The sequence below is a fragment of the Pyrus communis genome, chromosome 14, assembly GCF_963583255.1.
Source record: "Pyrus communis chromosome 14, drPyrComm1.1, whole genome shotgun sequence".
NCBI classification, from domain to species: domain Eukaryota; kingdom Viridiplantae; phylum Streptophyta; class Magnoliopsida; order Rosales; family Rosaceae; genus Pyrus; species Pyrus communis.
Window position 1 is genome coordinate 5408817 of NC_084816.1, and position 24233 is coordinate 5433049.

At 36.8% G+C, this 24233-nt stretch overlaps 2 protein-coding genes across 2 annotated transcripts; one reads left to right on the top strand and one right to left on the bottom strand.

The window, feature by feature from the left end:
• The first annotated feature begins 6785 nt into the window (after nucleotides 1-6785).
• On the top strand, nucleotides 6786-7806 carry LOC137714939 (copper transporter 6-like). Its single transcript, XM_068454101.1, has one exon. It carries the CDS (start codon nucleotides 6904-6906, stop codon nucleotides 7375-7377), a length of 474 nt encoding a protein of 157 aa, XP_068310202.1. The 5' UTR covers nucleotides 6786-6903; the 3' UTR covers nucleotides 7378-7806.
• An 11015-nt stretch (nucleotides 7807-18821) lies between these two features.
• On the bottom strand, nucleotides 18822-22578 carry LOC137714940 (uncharacterized). The gene is made up of 5 exons (XM_068454102.1): nucleotides 22036-22578; nucleotides 21625-21921; nucleotides 20988-21339; nucleotides 19677-19787; nucleotides 18822-19410 (listed from the first exon to the last, which is right to left on the bottom strand). The coding sequence occupies exons 1-5, from the start codon at nucleotides 22318-22320 to the stop codon at nucleotides 19298-19300; spliced, it is 1158 nt and encodes a 385-aa protein (XP_068310203.1). The 5' UTR covers nucleotides 22321-22578; the 3' UTR covers nucleotides 18822-19297.
• Nucleotides 22579-24233: the final 1655 nt, after the last annotated feature.

Sequence of the window (24233 nt, forward strand, 5' to 3'; positions counted from 1 at the left end):
AGCTCATCAGGCTTAAGGTTTTTCTGCGGTGTATCTGCGCTGTTTGTGCAAGGCATTTTTTTGATCTGCTTGGATTGAGATCTTTGATTTCTGTTGCGACATCAGGTTTTCTGCTTTGATCTTCGAACTTGAGTCGTTTTTTCGTCTAATTGTTGAATTCTTGTCTCGTGGTTATCAGAATTTATGGATTTGTGGCTTGATGTGATAATTTCTAGGGCACGAAGCCTATAATTGTTTTCTAGGGCACGATGCCTATTCGTGTTTGATTTTGTCAATTTGCAAAGTCTTGATTGTTTTCTGAGCACGAAGCTCCTTGATTCTTGGTGGTTAATTGGAGCACGAAGCTCTTGATTGTTTTTCTGATTGTTGTTTTTCTGAGCACGAAGCTCATTGATTCTTGGTGATTGATTGGAGCACGAAGCTCTTGAGTGTTTCTTGATTGTTTACTGTTGATTGATCTGAGCACGAAGCTCCTTGATTACTGTTATGGCGATGAATATGATAAAGGTTGAAAGTCTACTTGGAATGTTAACAATTAGGCTTCAGGAGGATAATTTTGTGAAGTGGTCATTTCAGTTTAGATCTGTTCTTGAAGGAAGTGATCTATTTGATCATTTTGATGGTACTTCTGTTTGTCCACCAAAGTTTGTCTTTACTGAAGATGGTGGTATAACGACTGAAGTTACAGCTGCTTATAAAGAGTGGATTAAAAGAGACAGGGCTCTTGTGAGTTTACTGCTTGCTACTTTGGGAGATGAAGCAGTTGAATACGTTGTAGGCTGTAAAACTGCACATGAAGCTTGGATGAATTTGCAAGATAGGTATGCTACTGTTTCGAGAGCCAGAGTCAATCATCTCAAGACTGAGTTACTGACTGTTAAGAAGGGGTCTGATAGTGTTGAGAAATATATGTTGCGAATCAAGGTTCTTAAGGACCAACTTCTTGCAGCAGGAGAGGTTGTATCTGAAAATGATCTGATTGTTGCTGCTTTGGCTGGATTGCCAGCAGAATTTAACATGATCCGTACTGTGATTGTGGCTCGGGAAACTCCTATTTCTCTTAAAGAGTTTCGAGCTCAACTGTTAGCTGCAGAAAGGACGGCTGAAGATTCACAGTCTACTATGACTTTTCCTATGTCAGCTATGCATTGCCAAGGTGAATCGTCCAATGCTAGTTCATCACAGAGTCAAAGGTCGTCTCAACAACAATTTTCTGGTGGTTATGGTTTTGTCAGTGATGTTAATGCTAATTCTCAGACTAATACTCAGCGGCCAACAGGGGGAATTGTGTCTCAGGCTTCTTATCAACCCAGTCATGCAAATTCTCAGCATAACCAGGGCTATCAGAATTATGGAGGTCACAATGGCCGGTTTAACAACAGGCCAAGGTATAATGGGAACAATAATGGCAGGTTTTCAGGGAATTCTAATTTCTTTGCTGGAAGTCCAAGTCATAATGGAAGCTCTAATTTTGGATCGAAAGGTGGGTCAATGGGACAAAATTGGAATGGCAATACTGGTTCCAGACCAACATTGATTCCTGAATGTCAGATTTGTAATAAACGAGGCCATACTGCTCCTAATTGTTACTCAAGGTATGATGCGAGTTCCAGTTCAGCTCCTCCAGTTATGGAATGTCAAATTTGTGGAAAGAGAGGGCATACTGCTCTCAACTGCTACCACAGAGGCAATTATGCATATCAAGGTGCTCAGCCATCTCCTTCTTTGACTGCTCTTACTGCTCAAACTCAGCAGCATTTTGGTTCTTCCTCACAGCCTAATTGGGTACTAGATACAGGTGCTACCCACCATATGACTGCTGATCTTGATAATTTGACACTTGTGACACCTTTTGAGGGCAATGACAGGATTACAGTGGGCAATGGAGAGGGTCTTCCTGTTGCTAATACTGGTTTGGGTTCTCTTTTAACTTCTTCTAAACCTTTAACTCTTCAATTGGTGTTACATGTTCCACAGTTAGCAGCTAGCTTATTATCAGTCTATAGATTATGCAAGGATAATCATTGTTATGTTATACTTGATGAATTTGGTTTTTGGGTGCAGGACAAGGCAACCAAGACAATCCTAATGAGAGGAAGGAGTAGTAGTAGTGGCTTGTATTACATTCCTCAGCAGCATTTCTACAGATATTCGCAGCTAATGAATAATACTCCTCAAGCTTTGTTAGGGCAACTTGTCAAGACATCTCTCTGGCATCATCGACTTGGGCATCCCACCAATGAGGTTCAACTCAAGATGCTTAAAGATTCTCAGATTTCTGTTTCTGTAGATAAGAGTCCACAGTTGTGTTCAGCTTGTATTAGGGGTAAGATGTCTAGACAACCCTTTCCTTCTAAGTGTAATAAGTCCAGTATTCCTTTTGAAAAGATGCATACTGATGTATGGGGACCTTCACCTACTGTTTCTGTGGAAGGTTATCGATATTATGTAATCTTTGTTGATGAATGCACAAGGTTTACTTGGATATTCCCACTTGTTAATAAGTCTGATGTGTATACTGTTTTTGTGAAATTTCATGCGTTTGTTTTGAATCATTTCAAAACAAATATTAAGACTTTACAATCTGATGGAGGAGGAGAGTACATGAGTAAAGTGTTTAAGAATTTCTTGGATACCAATGGTATCTTACATTTTGTTTCTTGTCCCTATACTCCTCAGCAGAATGGTCTTGCAGAACGGAAAAATAGGCATATTGTTGAAACTACAGTGACATTACTTAGTGCTGCTTCTTTGCCACAACAATTCTGGTTTCATGCATGTAGTCATTCAGTATTCTTGATTAATAGAATGCCAAGTCAGAATTTAGCAATGGTATCACCCTATATGAAGTTGTTTGGTCAATCACCTTCTTTAGGATCATTAAAGGTCTTTGGTTCTGCAGTTTTTCCTTATTTGAGACCTTATAATGTCAATAAGCTACAAGCACGAAGTGATGCATGTGTATTTTTGGGATATTCAGTAGGTTACAAAGGAGTCTTGTGTTTTAATATATCTACACAGCGGCTAGTGTTGTCCAGGCATGTTATTCATGATGAAAGTGTTTTTCCTTTTAAGACATCTCAGTCCATATCTGCTACTTCTTCTGTGCCTATTTCATCAAACCAAAGGAAGTTATCTAGAGTAGTTTCTGGAGTGTTGTCACATGATTCTGCGCAACATGAGATGAATAATGTGGTTCCTGTTCAATCTATGAATCTGCATTCTGTTTCTTCTCAATCTTCTGGTTCATTATCGGGTTCAGAATTGTTACCATTACAAGCTACTACTACTCTTCATCAGACTTCTTCTTCTCCAAGGTTGCCTGTCCATAACCCTTCCCAAATTCAGGTAACTTCTAATTCTGCAGATCTATCTCCTAATGTTTGTTCTACGTATGATCCTCTGGTTGTTCCATCTTCTGTTTCTTCTGATGATGTGGCTGGTTCATCTTCTGTTTCTTTTCCTGATGTCAATGATCATGGGATTAATAATGCTGTTATTCATGTGCCTTCTGAGCATAATATGGTTACAAGATTAAAAAGTGGAGCTATACAAAGGAAGGATTATTCTGGTTATTGTGCTTCTGTTTCTATGAGTTCTGATTCTTCTTCTTGTCTTACTTCATCTTCTTCATCATCTGGTGATGATATTGTTTTTTGTGGTTTGACTGCTATACTGGATATTCATGAGTCTTCAGAACCAACTCATTACAAGCAAGCTGTTATTTCGGAGAATTGGAGAAATGCAATGAAGGAAGAGTTTGAAGCTTTGCAAAAACAAGGTACTTGGGAATTAGTTCCAGCTCCACCAAACAGAAATATCATAGGCAGCAAGTGGGTGTATAAGATCAAGAAGGATCAAGATGGGAAGGTGTCCAGGTACAAGGCAAGGCTTGTCGCTCAAGGTTTTAGCCAAGAACATGGTTTGGACTATGAAGAAACCTTTAGTCCAGTGGTCAGACATACAACAGTAAGGCTAGTTTTATCCCTGGCTGCAATGAACAAATGGGATTTAAGGCAGTTAGATGTGAAGAACGCCTTTCTTCATGGAGAATTACAAGAAGAAGTGTTTATGAAACAACCTCAAGGTTTCCAAGATTCTTTATATCCTACTCATGTCTGCAAGTTACTTAAGTCTCTATATGGACTTAAACAAGCTCCTCGATCCTGGAATGCCAAGTTTACAAGTTATCTCCCTACTTTGGAGTTTCAATCTTCTCATTCTGATCCTAGTTTATTTGTGAAGGTCAGTGGTTCTGATGTAGTGATATTGCTCTTGTATGTTGATGATATTATCATCACAGGGTCTTCCTCCAAGTTGATACAGCAAGTAATTGATGATTTAGCCAGTGTATTTGATATGAAAGATATGGGGAAGTTAACCTATTTTTTGGGTTTGCAAATAACCTACAGAGATAATGGGGACATCTTCATTAATCAGTCAAAATATGTCACTGATCTTCTAAATAAGGCTGGCATGTTGCATTGCAGACCTTGTTCAACTCCGAGCAAGCCTCATACTCAGTTATTGAAGGATGAAGGGCAACCAATGGCTGATCCAACAATTTACAGGAGTTTGGTGGGTGCGTTACAGTATCTGACTTTCACTAGGCCTGATATTGCCTATGCAGTCAATTATGCATGTCAGTTTATGACAACTCCTACTGAGGAACATTTTTGTTTGATTAAACGAATACTTCGATATCTTAAAGGTACGATGCAGTGTGGATTGACATATTCTGCTCGGGGACGAATGGACTTACTTGCTTATAGTGATGCCGACTGGGCTGCTGATATAAACACCAGAAGATCTATCACAGGGTATATTGTTTTTCTCGGTTCCAATCCTGTTTCTTGGCAGTCCAAGAAACAAGGCAGTGTGTCTCGCAGCTCTACTGAGGCAGAGTATAAAGCACTTGCTAATGCTGCTGCAGATGTAGCTTGGATTCGATTAGTGCTCAAAGATCTTCATATTTTTCTTTCATCTGCACCGGTGCTACATTGTGATAATCTTTCCACCTTAGCCTTGTGTTCTAATCCAGTTTTTCATACTCGGATTAAACACTTGGATACTGATTTTCATTTTGTTCGGGAAAGAGTTCAAAAGGGTGATCTAGGGGTCCAATATATTCCTACTGATGCTCAGGTTGCAGATGTTTTGACTAAAGGTTTACACAGTCCTTTATTTGTTCATCATTGTGCCAATCTTAGACTGGGTTTCCCCAGTTAAGATTGAGGGGGAGTATTAACCAAGGATATATGTGTATGGGCATTTTAGTCATATTGTGTATAGTTGTGGTTAAGGTGATTAGCTATCTTAGTTAATAAGTTTTGACAGCTGTAAGTTTGGAGTTAGGCTTTTAGATATATATATACTACTGTAAAGGATAGCATTAATTCATTCAGTCAATACAACAACTTCTTTCTCAAGATACAATTCTCTCTACTCTTACATTTTTGCTGTTCTTCGTTCTTACATTTTCTTGCTGTTTTGATGGAGATTTATGGCTTAATCTGCCATGCTTATGACTTGTAAGCCTGAAGTTTTTTTGTTCCCTTCTGTCGATACAAAATAAATTAGTTTTTTCGTGTTTCTAAATTACTGAGTTTGAAGTGCTTATCCAAGTATAATTTTATCGATGTCTTACATATAAAAACAAATAATTTTTTTATATGAAGTGATGACACATTTTTTGGCGTCGTCCTGAGCCTCAAAAATCTCTAGACCGACCCTGCGTAAGAGGTTTGTATAAACTCAATAAACTTCAGGAATGTTAGTGTTATTAATTCCAAAATAATTAGCCAAACATCTAGCAAATTTACTATGTCAATTTTTGCCTTATATGTGTACAGTGGTAAGGTAAAACCGTAAAACACCGGACTGTGTATTGTTCGTCCGATCTCTGTACTACTGCACCACTTCTGTTTCATCTCTTGGCTGTCTATTTTGTACTGTCGCCATCATGTCATCCATCACCGCTGGATGCCCCCAAACGACTTGGACAAACGCTGGCCACGCCAAAAGGCTTGGACAACCGCAGGCCACGTCAAAACGACTTTGGCAGTATATCTCTTTATTTTGCCCAAATGCGTGCCGTGCCGTGCCGTGCGCTACATGTCTTTTCCATTTTCCTAGTTGTTTCTTTTTCTTGCTTGAGAGTGCTGTGCACCACCATGGTCCATGCCATATTAACAAAACTAATTGACAATTCCCGAACCCCAGATTAAAGAAAAATATATCATCAATAAAGAAAAAATGGTTTTGTCTAAAAAATAAAAATAAAAATAAAAATGGCAATTTCAACTGTGTGGTTTTTTTTTTTTTTTAAATTCAAACGGTAGCAGTCGACATGAGTTTAACTAACTTGCCTAAAATCACTTAGTAATATAGTTTAGTGATCTTCCTCTTTACTTGTAACGTGAGATTTAGGTTCGATTCTCGTTAAAAATGAATTCAAACAAAATTATTATGGCTAGCCCACGATGGGGGCTTAGCACACTCACTCACCCTTAGCCTCACAATGGGTTAGCAATAATGTAGCTTAAATTCGCCTTTGACGAGAGTCGAACTTAAGACCATCACTTACAAGTGAAGAGACCGTAATACTAAGTGATGTGTACAATTTTTTTAAATAATGTTTTTAATTTTTTAATTTTTTTATTCATTCAATCACTTGTATAATATCCTATGGTTGCACTGTAACTTACCAAAATGCTAATTTCCCGGTTTAGTTTTAACCTTTGTACGACATATTACGAGCCCCGATGTACTATCAGAGACTCATTAGATACCCAAACAACGTGTAAATACCCGAAGTAAATGCAAAGGATAGCGCCCTCACTCATTTCAACACCCCAACAGAAGCAAAATTTAGAGAGAAGCAAATCCTAGAGAAAGAGAGAGATGGAAGGGATGGATCACGGCCATGGCATGGGTGGTATGGCACCACCACCACCATCATCCATGACGAACGGTACGATGATGCACCATACGATGATGATGCACATGACCTTCTTTTGGGGCACAAAGGCGGAAGTACTCTTCTCCAAATGGCCAGGCACAAACACCGGCATGTATTACGTATCCATATTCTTTGTCTTTACCCTAGCTGTCCTCGTCGAGTGGCTCTCCAACTGCGGTCTGATCAGGCCCGGCGCAAGTGACGTCATTTCTGGACTGGCACAGACTTTTTTGCATGCAATTAGGGTTGGGTTGGCTTATTTGGTGATGTTGGCCGTCATGTCGTTTAATGCGGGGGTGTTTCTTGTGGCGGTGGCTGGGCATACTGTTGGGTTCTTGCTTTTTGGGAGTAGGGTTTTTAAGAAGAAGCCGGATGTTGATGATAAGGGTTCTGATCTTCCTCCAATGAGATGTTGATTATATGTAAATTTTAAAATTTATTTATGCAATTAATTAGGACATTTTGGTTTTTTAGTTTGGTGAAGCATCTAATGCTCAGATGGCTGACGCGGTGACGGTAAGGGATGCGCTAGGGGGTTGTCGGAGAGAAGGATTTACAAAGGTAATTATCGAGTCAGATGCTCAAGAGGTTGTTCGTAAGATTAATCGAAGAATGGTTATTGATCCGCAACTGGAAGGTATTTTGCACGATATATGCTTGCAAGTGTTATGGAATCGGTGGCGTTTGTGTTTTCTCATCGAGTAACGAACAGAGCAGCACATACTGTTGCAGCTTTCATGCAATCTGTAGAGAGAACTTTTATTTGGAATTGTATTAGTCCCGATTTTCTTTTTAATATTCTTATTAAAGATGTGAACTTATCAATTAAACTTGATTGAATAAAATCTATCGTTTGAAAAAAAAAAAAAAAAAAAATTTCATCGTCAGATTCAGATTTTTGCAGAATTATCTCTATTTTTTGGTCAAAGAATCTGAAAAGGGTATTAAATATTTCCTTTAAGTTGGGTTTTATATGTGTGGTTGTGAAGTGGGAAGTTGATCTTTTCCAGTCATCTGCCCAGAAACAGCAAGTCAAGTCATGCATCAATTAATGATCCAACTTCATTAGCTGTGTTTTTAATTTTATTTTGTACGAGAAGTAAAAATAAGAATTAAGATTTTAAAATTGCATCAATTTATACTTTTTGTTTACGAATTATTTGAACTTTCGTTAAATGGAGGGTAAATTTCGAAACCCGCTCTCAATCTTACTCTTTTCAAATCAGTGCACCTCTCATGCAAGTCTAGACTTAATTCCAAAAGTTATATTACACTACACACAGGTCTTAGGTCTTGGTCCAACTCAATACACAATTATACATAATTTCCCCCGATAACCATAACAAAAGTTAAGCATTCTTGTATGCAACTGGCCTTTTCCTATTTCTTTGCTTTCTAGAACCACGTAGCTTGTTTTTGTCCTGATTTTTGTTTTATATCGAAATGACAGACTCTAAACTTGTTATATAGCATCTAAGAGAAGCTGTAAAATTATTAAAATTTTATTTTAACAAGTCAATTCCAAAAATCTCATCTCCAACGTACAAGTGTCTCTATCAAACAAATACCCTTTAAGTTTACAAAGCAACTGCTCATAAGTTAAATATAAAAAATTTAATAAAATTGAAGGATGGACCCATAAGCCAAGGAGAAAAGGAAGAAAGAATGTCGTTTTAGAAAATGAGTAAGTTGATTTTTCATTTTGAAATGATTGATATAAATATTCAAAATTTGCTAAAATAAAAAGTGTTCGAGATAAAAAGTCAAAGAGACTAGTTAAAGTAGTTATTTGGTACTCTTCACCCACTAAAATAACAAAAATTTAACAAACTGTTGGAGATGCTTTTAGGATTCATGGGCTAACATTTCTTGCTATGTGGGCTTTGCTTAATAATGCAGCAATAGGTCTGGGCATATTTATTTTCTTTATTTTCCTTCGCCTTTCTCTCTAATGTTGGGCCTGTCGTTCGGCTGCCGTCTAGGATTGGGGGGAGACTGGAAAAACAAGCAGAATTGAACCTCCAACTAAATACCATGAAGTCCAAAAACTCAAAAATCCGAATGACTGGGAAAAAGTTCGATCGTTCCAACTTATAGTAGGCAGAAAGTTTGGTGCCGTGACATAATGCAAGGGCGTTGTTAAGTACTCAAAATATATTATTATGCACTCTAAACAATTATATTTGGTTGCAAGAATGATTGACGACGTATTGTTTATGTATTGAAGGCATAACAATGACGCAATGATAATATAATGACGACATAATAAACGCTTATCATTTATACAACCAAATATCAAAAACAAATTATTCATTCTAATTGTTCAAAATATAAAGAGAAATTTGCATTTAAAAAAAAAAAAAAAAAAGTGTGGAATGACTTCAAGGTGTCAATGGATAAACATAAAGTAATGCTTTTCTATCATGAAGTGGTGAACAGAGATGGACTCGAAGAAAGACGATCTCAAATGAGGGGGGATAACGGTGGAGATAAAATATATCAAAGGCTTGTCATAATTGTCATTATTATTCATTTCCATTATTAAGTAACTAGGTTACTTACATGCATGATTCAAACAGTCTGATAATGTAGCATGACTTTCTTATCCATACGTTAACTTGAAGGACTAATGCCTTATCAAACATTTGTTGTTTTTCTTTCTTTTTTTTTTCAAACATTTTCTTTTCTATAACAAACATTTGTTTCATTGAAGTGTGGTTGGTGTGCGTTCAAATGGGTCATTCTTGTGATTGTCATAATTTGAAAATTTTTAATTTAAATTTTAATAAAAAAAATAAATCTAAATTACTTAAATTACTTCAAAAGAAGTTAACCAAAAAAAAAAAAAAACTCATATTGTTGCCTGACAATTTTTTATTTTTTATTTTGGCCTAAATTGTACACTTGTGGATTGAAGTTCTTTTAAAATGATTGAAAGCACTTTTAGTAAAAGTGTTTTTGGGGTACGAAAGCACTTGCAGTACATTTTGGAAGAAGCACCAATTATGTGAACAAAATTGAGGTTCTACCATAAAATCAATTAGTAATATGGGAAGTGGCACAATTTCTTATAAGCATGCGCAACGTCTCTCCTTTCCTCGATGTAGGATTGACACTCTTGACATTATGACACGCCTCAACCCCAATATCCCCAAATACCAGGGTAAGCACGTGCTAGCCGACACCCAAGGATGATGAAGCCATTAAAAACATGTATACCAATAAAATATTTAATTAGAAAGATATAAACCGATGCAAAATCGTGTTCAGATCATACAATTACTAAGAATAATATGGAAGAATTACTAAGAAAAATATGAACAAGGAAATGACACCTATACTGAGAAGACTCAAGGATAACTAAGCCGAAGTGCCCTGACGCCGGGATCATGTGCCTCGATCCTAACTCCTAAGGGGGCGCAAAACCAGAAAAGGTGAGTGGACCAAAATTTATAATAATAATACTAATAATAAGAAAACCATTTTATTTTATGAACATAATAACCCCTTATTTTGAAAACATATATAATACTGCATATAGGTTTTATAAAAACCCTAGTATGCCATGCAAAACATTCGTAAAACATGTACGTGTAAAAACATGCTCAATAATTTTGAAAACGTCGCTCGAAGGCAAATCTGTAAATCTCATCAGTGAAGTACTCAACTCGGGGTATCATAATTGCCTGAACGCAGTACATGTCCATCACCCGAAGGTGAAGCTGTATAACCTGTCCATCACCCATAGGTGAAGCTATATATCATGTCCATCACCTGAAGGTGAAGATGTATAAAATAACATACATCCACACCAACACTAGCCGTGGCTAATGAAGCTGTCCACACTGTTTTCAACAGTGAATCTGGGGGTATATAATATATCATATCTCACTCCTTCATCATCTGTGTCCTATGGCCACATACATAATACCCGTGATGCGCGGATGTGCCGTATGATAACCCACTAGATAAGTACCAAAACATATCTCAAAATCTCAAGCCAAATCACCAAAGCTCAAGGGTTCAAAATCTCATTTCATCATTCATATATAAAAGATATTCGTAAATCCAAGGAGTTTCATATATGCAATTCCAATAATTCATAACCATTATTAAATGTAAATTCAATAAATTATAAATATTCCGTAAAGCAATTAAATCATGAATTCTATACAAACCATAATTATAGAAATCGGGAAAACATAATATAAAACGTATTAAATGCACGAAATATGAAATGCATGCTAGGCTAATATTTTATAAAAAATATATAAGTTATGAAGGGGTCAACTCACAAGTTTTCCATTGCCCGGAAGCCGCTTGAACTATCGAGGATGTACTCATTTCCCGCAAAACGCACCTAAACACAAATAGGGATGCTTTAGTAAAACTTTACTAAAACGTTACAATTTGGGAAAACAGATGGCGGATTCGGATTTGGCATGTTGAGGAACCTTGGGTTTTTCCTCCATGCATCGTCGCGTGCGACGGTTGGCCACCCCGACTCGCTGGAAAATCCAAGAACTCCAAAAATTCTCAAATTTTACAGGAATGAAGATCTCGATGAAAGGAACAATTTCCATACCTGCGACCAAGGCCAATTTGGCTAGAAAAATCTCCAATTTCACTAAAACCTGTTGGAACCCTAGATTTCGATGTGCTTTGATTCGACCTCCATACTCGCTCTGAGGCCTCAACCAATGCATTGGCTGAGTTTCCTTGAAGAATGGTGAATTGCCGCCATGAGACCCGTCCCACCCACAGGTGCTGTTCTCCACGAAATGAAACAAATCTCATCAGGTTTGGGGTGGAATTCATAGCAAGGATGTTGTGGTGATGTTTTCTGGTGATGGTTGGGCGTGAAAAGCTAGGAAAATGCCGTGAAAGGCATCAGAAAAGCTACGAAACACTGGGTGAGACAAGATGGCGACATAGAAACTGGCCTAGGGTCCGATTGGATTGACAAGATAACATACCACGCAAACTTTTATTCATGTAAAATCAAATAGTAATGCAGATAGATGTTCGTTGATATATGTGCCATTTTGTGTAAAGAAGCCAGAAGCATTAGGTCAACGTAGGTCGCCAACTCTGTCAAAGTGAACTTTCAAGGCGTGGACTGCCTTTGTGGGTATAAGAACCTGGGAACATCGTATTCGTTAACAATAAAAATATTAGTCTAAACTAGGCATATGTAGTAAATTCTATTTCAATGTATAAATGGAAACTAACAAATATGTATTTACTATATAAAAGAAAAGATTCATTCACTTGAAGTCTGCGCTACAACTTCCTAGCATAAATATCGAGGCATCACGAACGATCGTCGCCTAGAACAAATATCGTCTCAGAATTCTTATCGATAGAACATGTAACTTACATAAAATACATCCCCAAGGACGTTCTAGAATGATTTGTAACCCATTGACCAAACGTCAACTGTCGGTCAAAGGTCGACGGTAGGGTCCACAACCCTACGTAACTCGATCTGGAAGATCTGCACCTCAGATTTCTAATCTGTAATTTCTAAAAGTTTCAATAAGCTTCTAGAATAACATCCTAAAGTTTCAGAACGATCCAATGGTTAGATCTCTGCCAATCGCTAAAATTAAGTGGCGGCCGACGTTTAGATTTACAAACTTAGAAAACCCATCTAGGAAGATCTGTACGTTATATTCCTGACCCGTCAATTCCTAATATCCTAAAATATTATGTATTACTATTTATTAAAGTTTGGTCACGGTCCAATGGTCGGATCATCGAATCATATAATAACCAAGTGGCCACCCTTAACGGAAATATAACCAAACAATGGAATTTCGTTAATCGGATGTCTGATATGAAATCAGGGCACCTATTTTAGCTTAGGTAGGTCAAGTGGTGTCTCTACCCACGCTCTGCTGTCACGCTCGCCTCACGTGGCGGCCGGCCACCCCGAGTTGCAGGAAAATCTAACTATTTCCAAAAATTCTTAAATTTTACTGGAATAAAGATCTCAACGAGTAGAGTAAGTTTTATACCTATGACCAAGTCTAATTTGGCCTGGAAAAGCCCCACATTGGCTCGCACAAATCAAAAACCCTAGAATGGTTGAGCTTCGATTCGACACCTCTAGTGCTCTGCCGCACCAACCAAGGCTTGGTACTTTTTCTTGGGTTCAAGAAGAGTTGAACCATGGTGGTGGTCGATGATGGTTCATGCAGAATCAGCCGATCGCCGCCAGGCACCCACGAAACCCATCAATGCAATCTTCACGACACCAAGGCTAAAATCTATCGAGTTTTGGGTGGAAATAAAAGAGGTGTTGATGTTGAGTGACTTCCCAGTGGTGGGTGGCTGCAAATTGCCGCAGAAATAGCCTGAAAAGGGTCCGAAATCATGGCTTTTTCGTTGGGTCAGGCCACGGGTCAAGGAATAACCTGATTTGGCTGGGTTGATTTCCCCCAGTTCCTCTCCTTTTCTTCCCTCTCCTTTGTCTCCTTTCTCCTGGTTCTCATTGGTCAGTCCTTTTCTCTTCTCCCCTGATTGGGCAGCTCTGCTCCCTCATTCCTCCTCTGTTTGTCCTCCTCTCTGATTCCTTCTTCCTTTTTTCCTCATTTCTCACAAAATAATCTTAAAATAATAATATAATAATTAGAAGAAATATATAAAATAATAAATAGTAATATTTACAAAAGTACTTTTTGGATTTGTAGTTCTGTGACAGGAAAAAAGTTCGACCGTTCCAACTTATAGTAGGCAGAAAGTTTGGTGCCGTGACATAATACAAGGGCATTGTTAAGTGCTCAAAATATATTATTATGCACTCTAAACAAGTAGATTTGGTTGCAAGAATGATTGATGATGTATTGTTTATGTATTGAAGACATAACAATGACGCAATGATAATATAATGACGACATAATAAACGCTCATCATTACTGCAATCAAATGTCAAAAACAGATTATTCATTCTCATTGTTCAAAATATAAAGAGAAATTTGTATAAAAAAATAAAAAAAAGTGTAGAATAACTTCAACGTGTCAATGGATAAACATAAAGTAATGATTTTCTATCATAGAGCGGTGAACAGAGATGAACTCGATGAAAGACGATCTCAAATGAGGAGGGATAATGGTGGAGATAAAATATATCGAAGGCTTATCATAATTGTCATTATTATTCATTTCCATTATTAAGTAACTAGGTTACTTGCGTGCATGATGCAAACAGTATGATAATGTAACATGACTTTCTTATCCATATGTTAACTTGAAGGACTAACGCCTTATCAAACATTTGTTGTTTTTCTTTTTTCAAACATTTTCTTTCTATATCAAACATTTGTGTCATTGAAGTGCGGTTGGTGTGCGTTCAAAGGGGTCATTTTTGTGATTGTTATAATTTGAATTTTTTAATTTAAATTTTACTAAAAAATAAATCTAAATTACTTAAATTACTTCAAAAGAAGTTTACTGAAAAAAAAAATAAAGCTAATACTGTTGCCTGACATTTTTATTTTTATTTTAGGGGTTTTTTTTTTAATTTTACTCCTTCAAGAAAATTGAAAATTGAAATAAAATTGATGTTAGAATACATATTGATTATAGTCCCTTGATGTATCCTTAATTCAAAATAATTAATGTGCATTTTATTTAATATCTCCCATTAAATATTTAAATTTATTAATATACAAATTTTAATTTATTTTTTGACCAATTTATTTTTTTTTAATTTATTAATTTTATTTAACATTCTTCAAACTTGAAGGACTCAATTAATGTAGCTAAATGTTAGTACCAACATGTATTATATTGAACTAATGTATTTAAATGTTTGTACCGAAATGTATATACTAAAATGTATTATATTAAATTAATTATTAATGTACCTAAATGTGTGTACCAAAATGTATGCACCGAAGTGTTAGTGTAACATCCCGTCCCGAAACTAACGAAACGTACATTGAAATTGCAATTTTATCCCCTAGTTCGTTAAACTTACGTGTAGTTTAGTGTTGTATGGTGTGGTGTGTAGGACCACCCACACTCATACATTTTCTTTTTCTTTCCGGGATTCCCTCCCTCATTCCCTCACTCTGTCTTTCTTTTTCTCTCTCTCTCTCTCTCTTTCTCTCCCCGAGTCCATCTTCTTCTTCTTCTCTTCTCAACACACGGACATACACACAAACATACTCAAACTTCCACCAATCAAGAAACCAATTACACCATTGAACTCGTGAGGTTGTGAGGAGCACAACCATACCAATTCCAGGTAAGAATTCGAACGTTTTCACGTCGTTTCAACAATGGCCGAATTATGCACTGTTCATGCAAACCTAAACTAGTGTGTTTTTGGAATTTCTAAGCTTGTAGATGTGTTTGTGAGGTCCCAAGGAGCCTCGGAGTGGTTCGTTGGGTAAGTTTGGACGTCGGGAAGGCTAAGTTCAAAGTTGGCCGACTTTTGAAGTTGTGGACAGGTATGATCTAGCAATTTTTAGCCCTTGAAACTAGTCTATCGTGATTCTACTAGTCCTAAGCTTCATTTTGGCGTTTGAATCATGGAAATTGGTTGAAAAACGAAGGAGAAAACTTAGTTTGAAAATTACCCAGTTTTCCGGCGCCGTCGCCGGCGCCGGAGGCTCGCCGGAGAAGAAAGGGGAATATTCTATTAAGTCTAACGGAATATTCCTAACGGCAGTGACGGAATCTGGTTAGATTTAACGGAATATTCCGTTAGTTAACAGAATATTCCTGACGGCGTCTGTTGACACCGTCAGTGTGCAGTGCACGTGGCCGCGCGTGGGGGGCGCGTAGGTCCGTGCCTTGGCCGGCGCGTGGGGGCGCGTGCGTGGTCCAAAAATTTTTCTAAAAATATGGGCGTGATCCTGAGGTTGTGTAGGTCACGTTGGTATATTCAATTGTCCATTTTGAGCAATGTATGAGAAGTTATTACGAGAAGTTGCTTAGGTGCTTTTAAATTAACGTTTTCGTAACTTTGTCACGTTTAGGTGATTCGTATTCCGAGGACGAGCGTACACACTCGAGGCAGGGGGGCTACGACCCTTCCAATTATCAGTGAGTGGGCTTTTGTTTTCCGTATATACCTATATACATATTAATTCCCAGAAATTAAATAGAAAAGGTTATTTGTCTTATGCCATGCATCATATGAATATTGTTTACGCATCATCGCATGTATTAGTAGTGGCATACATATATATATGTGTATTTGGTGCTGTGGACGCACAGGTAAGTGCCAGGTAAGCGGTATTCATGTTGTTATGCAATGGTAGTTTGAGATGTTTAGAGAGCTCATAATCTGCACCCCCGGTGTTAGTGCTCCCGCCCAAGGCCAGGGCACAGCCTTCACGTGTATGTTCACCAGCACCGCATGCTCGCCTTGGATCCAAGATAGGTGCAAGCCTGTCGTACAGACCACAATAGGTGGTTCCGACTTGTAGGTGACCCGCGATTTATCGCACAGCTTCACGTGATCGTAGCACTAGAGCATACATATATATATTACACCCAGCCTGTCTTACAGACCACGTTAGGTGGTTCCGACTCGTGTGCAGATTCAGTTATTGAGGTGAGAGTGGAGCTCTAGATTCAGCCGTACAGGTCACGTTAGGTGACTCCCGGCTGCCAGATTATATATTATCGATGTGAATTACGCTTGAGCATTTATATTTGATTATGAGATTCTGTTGTGGCATATTCTCGAGCATAAATGGCATATTGTGGAGCATGAATGGCATATCATGGAGCATGATTGACATATCTATACATACGTATATATGTTCATTTCTGGGAAGTATACAGGTTTTACGGCGAGGGGTTAGAATGTATTTTGCTAAAGAGTTTTCAAAGAACTTTGTTTTTGCCCACTCACGCTTTTGTTTTTGCGCCCCTCCAGGTTCTAGTGGTCTAGCAAGTTCGGTGGTTTATCCCAGAGGGCGTCCCGGCATTTCTGACAGACATTCACCATTGTAGGGTCACCTTCGGGTGTACATTTGTCGTATCTTTTCCTTTTGGACTGTTGTAGACTTGCTCTGAGTTGTGTCTCACATACACTAGTACTTTGTATGCTAGTAGGTTTTTAAATATTCGTACCTTTATATTATTACCTTCTCATTAGCTTCCGCACGCGCACATGGTTACGTCACCTTCGTGTGACGGCCAGCACGCCCTGATCTCGGTCGGGGTGTGTCAGTTAGTATCGAAATGTATTTTATTGAATTAATGTATCTAAATGTTTGTATCAAAATGTATGTACCGACATGTGTATACCTAAATCTATGCACCAAAATGTATAATATTGAATTTAATATACCTAAATGAAGAAGACAATGTTCATCGAAATATATTGTATAACAAATATTAGTTTATCTAAATGTTTACAACAAAATATATTACGATAATGAAATAAAATTAATACATTAAAATTAGGAAGAAAAAGAGAAATAATTAAAAAATCAAAATGTAATTAATAAAGAGAGTTTTAACGAAACACTTCCTGTATTGTTTACTTTTAATGAAAAAGACATTTTTACTCTAAAACATTTTTACTCTAAAAAGTCATTCCTGATACTATTCACTTACAACGCATTTTTGTCCTTTTGATTAAAACTCAAAGTTTTCAAGTCATTTTCATTAGTTTTCCTATTAATAAATGAGGTTATTAATGTATCAAGGGACTAAAATTATATTTTGATCTTACTCATGGTTTTAGTCTGAAAGTCATCTTTGCCAAGGATTAGAATGAAGTTTTCTGTTTATTTATTTATTTTTTTTGGCCTAAATTGTACACTTGTGGATTGAAGTACTTTTAAAATGATTGAAAACGCTTTTAGTAAATGTGTTTTTGGGCTACAAAAGCACTTGAAGTACATTTTGGAAGAAGCACCAATTATGTGAACAAAGTTGAGGTTCCACCATAGAATCAATTAGTAATATGAGAAGTAGCTCAATTTCTTATAAGCATATGCAACGTCTCTCCTTTCCTTGATGTGGGATTGATACTCTTGACATTATGTGCTTCTTGCAAGACACTTTTAAGTGCTTATCCAAGACACTTCAAGTGCTAATTCAGAATTTACTTGCCTAGACATTATGTGCTTCTTGCAAGACACTTCAAGTACTTATCCAAAACACTTCAAGTGTTGATTCAGAATTACTTGCACTTTTGCAAAAATAATTAGTTCCAAAAGCACGTTTGGTGAAAGTGTTTTTGGGTTCTAAAAGTACTTAAAGTGTATTTTAGAAGACACGCAAGTAATGTACTTCTTGTAGGACATTTCACGTGCTTATCCAGGATTCACTACTATTTTTACTAAGAATTAGTTCCAAATTCGCTTTCAGTCATTTTAAAAACACTTTCAAACTTGCCTAAAAGCTACTTTAGGTTCAGATTCCAAATTTGGAAAAGCTTAAATATTTGGCCCCAAAATTTAGACCTTATACATTCGGCCTTATAAGTATAACTAATATCTGTTGCATTCAAGTTTTCTCGTTGTTTAATGAATGGGCATGGGAACCAAATATATATACATTCTTGAACTCTTTCTAGAAGAGCTTCCCACCCGTGAGCATAAACTAGATAGAGAGCTCCAAAAGCTATTCAAGGACAAACTAAACACCTAAATTATGAAGAAACCAATGCTTGAAATTAAACAAGCATTAGTTACCCCATAGGATGAAAGCTGAATTGGCACTGGGATTTATTAAAGGAGGCAGATTGTCTACTCTTCTATTTGGATGCCCTTCCCATCCCCTTCTATTTTGTGCGGTTATGATTAAGCCATGTCAACATTTTATATTGATTTTTTTATAGAGATAATAAGACAAAAAACAATAGGAATATAAAATGTCGACGTGACTTAACCGTGACCGCACAATTAAAAGAGGATGGGAATGACACCCAAACAGGAGGACAGACAATCTGCCTCCTTTATTAAAATACATAATTTTACATCACAGTAGAGGTTCGCACAAGTAGTTACATCAACCAATCAAGGGCATCGTGCTGTATCTCCATTATATCAAACAATTCAAACTTATCGCTTATTCAAAATATACACTAAAAAAGGGGATGATATTCTTGAATCTGTATTTGTTTTGTCCTAATCTACATATCTTAAGATTCCTCTTTACTAGATTCTTGAATCTGTATCTCAATTATGTCCAACTGACCGACTTCTTCTGTCTGTCATTTTCGTCTTTATTCTTTTCTTGGACTTTTTCTTCTTTTCTAAGAACAAAATGCCAAAACACACCGCCATATTTGAGAGCGAAAGATTGACAATATTAATGGTGGTGATTAATATTTAGGCATTGCATAGCCAAAGCCGCACGTCAATATGTCCATTCTTGAGGCAGACCCATCTCCTTATGGTTCATGCATGGCACCGGCCGCGACTGATGCTTATTAGTTGAATGCATGTCTGCCCTACCACCCTTCAAATCATCTTAACCAAAAAAAGAAAAACAAGTTAGAGAGTAAGCCCAAAATTCATGAACAAACAAACTTACATATATATAGCAAAGTTTGTGCATATTTGTTTGAGATATTTTACGTGCGATGTTATATTATTGGATTGTTAATCTGAATCTTTTATTTAAATAATGATTTTGTTTAATTAACGACTTAGATTGACAAGATAACATACCACGCAAACTTTTATTCATGTAAAACCAAATAGTAATACAGATAAATGTTCGTTGATATGTGTACCATTTTGTGTAGAGAAACCAGAAACATTAGGTCGAGGTAGGTCGCCAACTCTGTCAAAGTGAACTTTCAAGGCGTGCACTACCTTTGCGGGTATAAGAACCGGGGAACATCCTATACGTTGACAATAAAAACAGCCGAAATGTTAGTTTACAAAGATTGTGATAGTATTAGGTTCTTCCAATAATTAAGCAATTAACGACAATTTACAACTTGATAATATAACATATATAACAATTTGAGAAGAACCCAACTCAATATTTTTTAAAAATAATAATAATAAAATAAAATAAAATAAAGAACCCTTTTGGGTGTTCCAAATGATAAGGAGATGTTTCCGGATTAGTTGTTTTATTTATCTCTTAAACTCTACCTAAGAAATTAACAATAAACCAAAAAGAGAGAGAGTTTGCCAAAAGACCAAACCCCAATCAATTAGTGCACCATACATAAAGATTCCTTTTTACACCAGTCACTAGCTAAAACAATTTTGGCCACTACCTAATTTAGATTGGGAGCTAAAAGGAATCTTCAGAATAAATAACAGCTCAGCCCAATTTGGGATCGGAGACTAAAAGAATATAATTTAGAATAAAGTACTCCCAACCCAATTTGCTTCTTTTATAAGTTAGAAATTTAAATATAGTTTTTTGCAAATAGCGAGTTTGATATCATTTAGTGTGTATAAAAGGTGATAGATATAATAAATTTAAATAAAAGTCATTATTTATAAAATTTGATTTGATCATAAAACTCCTTACTTACCAATAAATAAAAAATAAAAAAAACTCAAAACATAATAGTAAGGAACAACTCAAATAGTTGTATTTAAGAAAAAGGAAAAGAACGTTTAATTTATGGACTAAAGAATCTTTAAATATCACAAAACCTCTTCTCAATTTGAGACTGGGGACTAGAAAAGAATCTTTAATTTAGGATAAGGAAGCCTATTATAGATCCAAAGTCAAACACCGAAAGATGCAACACCACAAGCAATCCGAATAATATCAATAAGAGATGGTTATCCACATGCCTATTTTTATTTCTCATACATTTTTAAATCTTTTACCATCAGATCGAATGAATTGAAGAAAGATCAATAACAAAAAATTAACAAAGTTTGTGAAAGGTAAAAATAAGTGATATTCCATTTCAAACCCATAAGGTGATATTCCATTTCAAACCCAACCACTCCAACGACTAGGAAACCGCAAGAAGTTGCTCCCAAATAAATCAATCACATAATGCTAAAAACCCTCAGACTCTAAAGCGACACCAAATTGGCAAATCAAGGGTTTAACTAATTATATGTACCTCTTTTCTTGGGTGACTGTGAAGTGTTACCAATAACACACGGCAAAAATACTCCTGTCCCAGAAGATGACCCAATTTTCGAACTCGACCCGCCAAGGAAAACAGCCCTCACGGCCGGTCGTGCTTCCTGGTTAACCCATGGGTTTGAACCAGGCAATCCGAATTGTGTTGGAGACCTTGACGTTCCTCCATTAATTGACCCAATACAAGATCCTCCTTTCTTCAAGTGCTGATAATTATTAGGCTCATATTGCTCATGGCAAATATTGGCTTGTCTTCCTCTATTCCCTGATGATCCTTGTTTCCTTGAAATGTGCTCTTGCTTTTGCTTATAATTATAGGCTTCAAGTTTCTGTCAAAGGAAGGATATATTTGAGTAGGGTGTATATGTATTTGTAATGGAAAAAAAATTACTTTGTTATTTACTTTACTAAATCAGTAAGATATCAACGACAGTGGATCATGTACAAAAGATTGGCACCCGTTGCTAATTAATTAATCACTCTAGAAAACTTATAAACGCAATAACAAGTGCACAATACATATACTATATGTTAGTATCCGACACCAGCGAATCGCTCGAGAAACTTATTAACAGTAAAAAAAAACTACCCAAAAATTAGTGGTTAATTATTACCTGAAAATCTTGGCTCTGACCGGAAGCTAGATCTTGCTTTGAGCAAAATCGAACACCTGGGTCTACTTTTGCACTTGCGTTTATTCCCTGAGGATGACGTGACCCTTCGTTGGTTGTAGTTGTATCTAACTTGTCCAACTTTCTTAAAACGTCGGCGTAGGTACACCTGTTCCAGGCTTTGTCTTTGCCTGGTGTTTCTGGTGGCGTTGGTTCAAGAGATGAACCTTCAGAGCTGCCATGGCAAGACCCCAACGGTGGCCACACTGAGTACTGTGGCCAACCAACAGAACCCAATAACTGAAAAAGAAGAAAACTCAAATCAATTAACCACATAATATTATCAACAATTTGTAGACAGGTGCCGATATCGTGCATATATATATAAGTACTGATTTTTAATTATGTGTTTACCTCTTGGTTTTTCTGAGAGCTAGTAGTTTTGGTTTTGTCGTGATCATCTTGAAGCATGTAGTTAGTCATCTGGCGAGTTAATTCGGCAACGTAATCGTCGTCCCCATCAGTAGTAGTCTCTGTCCACTGATCAGATGAAACAAGTTCAGAATCCTCAAGTGCTGAAGATGAAGAAGTTGAACTCAAATCTGATGAGCCAATAAATCCTTTGTAATTATAGTTAGCAGCTGCTTCACGAATATCCCAGGCCTTGGTATCTGGTTTGGAGCACTCAAAATCCATCATGTTAATTAAGTACTAATCAACTTTTGTTTTAATTAATTAGCAGTAACGCTAATTAACTTGAAAAAAAGATGATGGAGGTGAAGAACTGATCAGGTGGATTTTGTTGGAGAAGAAAGATCAAAGATCAATGTAATTATATGATCAAAAAGCACCTCAAGAAAGCTAGAATACGGGTCAAATTGTTTGCAAAGTGAGTTTGGGTGGGACCCGGAAGCTAATTAAGTGGGTCCAGTGTCACACTGTAGCTGGATGACTTGTTTGGTGTGTTGTGTTTTATAAGAGTTAGAGTTTGGTAGTTGGACAGTTTGCTCAGCTGTGCTGTATATCCTCCTTCCATTCGTTAGATATATTTTGCGGTGGCCTATATCCACCGAATCGACCGTAAACCTAAATATCTTTAGTTATTGTGTGCTTATCATATTGCACATTCAAGTTCGGATTTTTTTCACTGTAATTTCGATAAATTAGTATAGAATACTGATCTAACCACATAATATTGTTATTATGAAATTTCATACTCATCCATTACAGATAACTATATAAATAAGTTTGCAAACAATTTTTCTGATAATTCTTTAAATACGAATTTGCTTAGCGATACTGTTATCATGTTCTTATTCAGTAAACTGTTTCTTGACATTTCTTCCTTCAAACTGATAATATCTTAAACGGATTCTCAGTCTATTTATTAACGTGGTTAGAAGTGGTTAGGGTTGGTCTTTCATTACCACCAATATATATGGTTGAGGGTTGATGTGGGTTCAGTATTGACTGGTTCTATTATTTGGTCACCGCAGCATTTCTTTTCATTGTTTTTTCCTCCGTGTTTTCTTCCAATTTTTCTTCAGTTGCTTGCGACGAGCACGACAAGTACGGTTCAACAATTGCATGGAACGAGAGAGGCATAACGAATTTGGGGTACCTCGACCTTATGATTTATAAATTTAGCCCACTTCTGCTGCCTACATGAATCCGTACTTTCTAATCTTTATAATTGGCGATTATTCAACAATCCATTAGGTCATGGCCCACACTACTAAAACTTTTTGGCTGGTATATCGTATCAATTAAAGCCTTTGTATATAATTAAGTAGATCCAGCTAACAAGGTTGCCTTGCCCAACCCGATAACTTTCATTGTTGGGCTCTCTCCATTGGTGTCACTATTAAACCATGTGAGTTTCTACAGTGAGAGGTATTTGTGTTCATGGGTTGCGCGTGACCATGATAGTGCACTGATAACGTATTTCCACCGTGGTGAGATATATAGATATTGTGTAGTCATTACATGCATTGTCAATACGGTGAAATACACGGGTCATGCGCACAACCTATGTGCCCAAGTCAGAGAGAATTTCTCTAAATGAGATGTGTGTACAGAGTTGTTTGATCAAACTAAGCGCTAAAATATAAATAATTTACACTATACAAATGGGTCAAATTAACTCTCTATACACAGAATGACGCAGGTCAACAACACAAACAACAAGAAACAATTTCACAAGGATGATATAGCAACAATTGAACAATGAGATACAGCGATGATCAATCGTTGCCGTATAATGATCTATTGATCCAGGATGAAAGGGAAACTGCCAAGTTTAGTTTGGAATGCATTTGAAAATCAAATTTCCAGATCTGTGTGACCTTGATCTGGAGGAAAATTTGGAGAAAAACTATTTTAGTTTAAGAGGGGATTTGGATGAAGATAGGTGGACCAAATAATATTTTATTGAGATTTTTTTTTCTTGTTAAATACCTTTGGTTCGGACGATAGATGAATATTGGACCACAAAGAAGTTTCCATGTAGACGCATCCAATTTGGAAAGAAAAAGTAGATGAAGATGTGTAAACTCGAAACCTTCTATTACTTCAAGATTCAATGGTAATCCAAGAGAGAGATACAAATACGA

Coding starts and splice junctions, on each gene's coding strand:
- LOC137714939 (XM_068454101.1), top strand. CDS start 6,904: ATGGAAGGGATGGATCACGGCCATGGCATGGGTGGTATGGCACCACCA.
- LOC137714940 (XM_068454102.1), bottom strand. CDS start 22,320: ATGATGGATTTTGAGTGCTCCAAACCAGATACCAAGGCCTGGGATATT. Junction 21,340..21,624: donor GTCAGAGCCAAGATTTTCAG/GTAATAATTAAC, acceptor TTCCTTTGACAG/AAACTTGAAGCCTATAATTA. Junction 19,788..20,987: donor ACAGTCACCCAAGAAAAGAG/GTACATATAATT, acceptor GTCAACGTATAG/GATGTTCCCCGGTTCTTATA.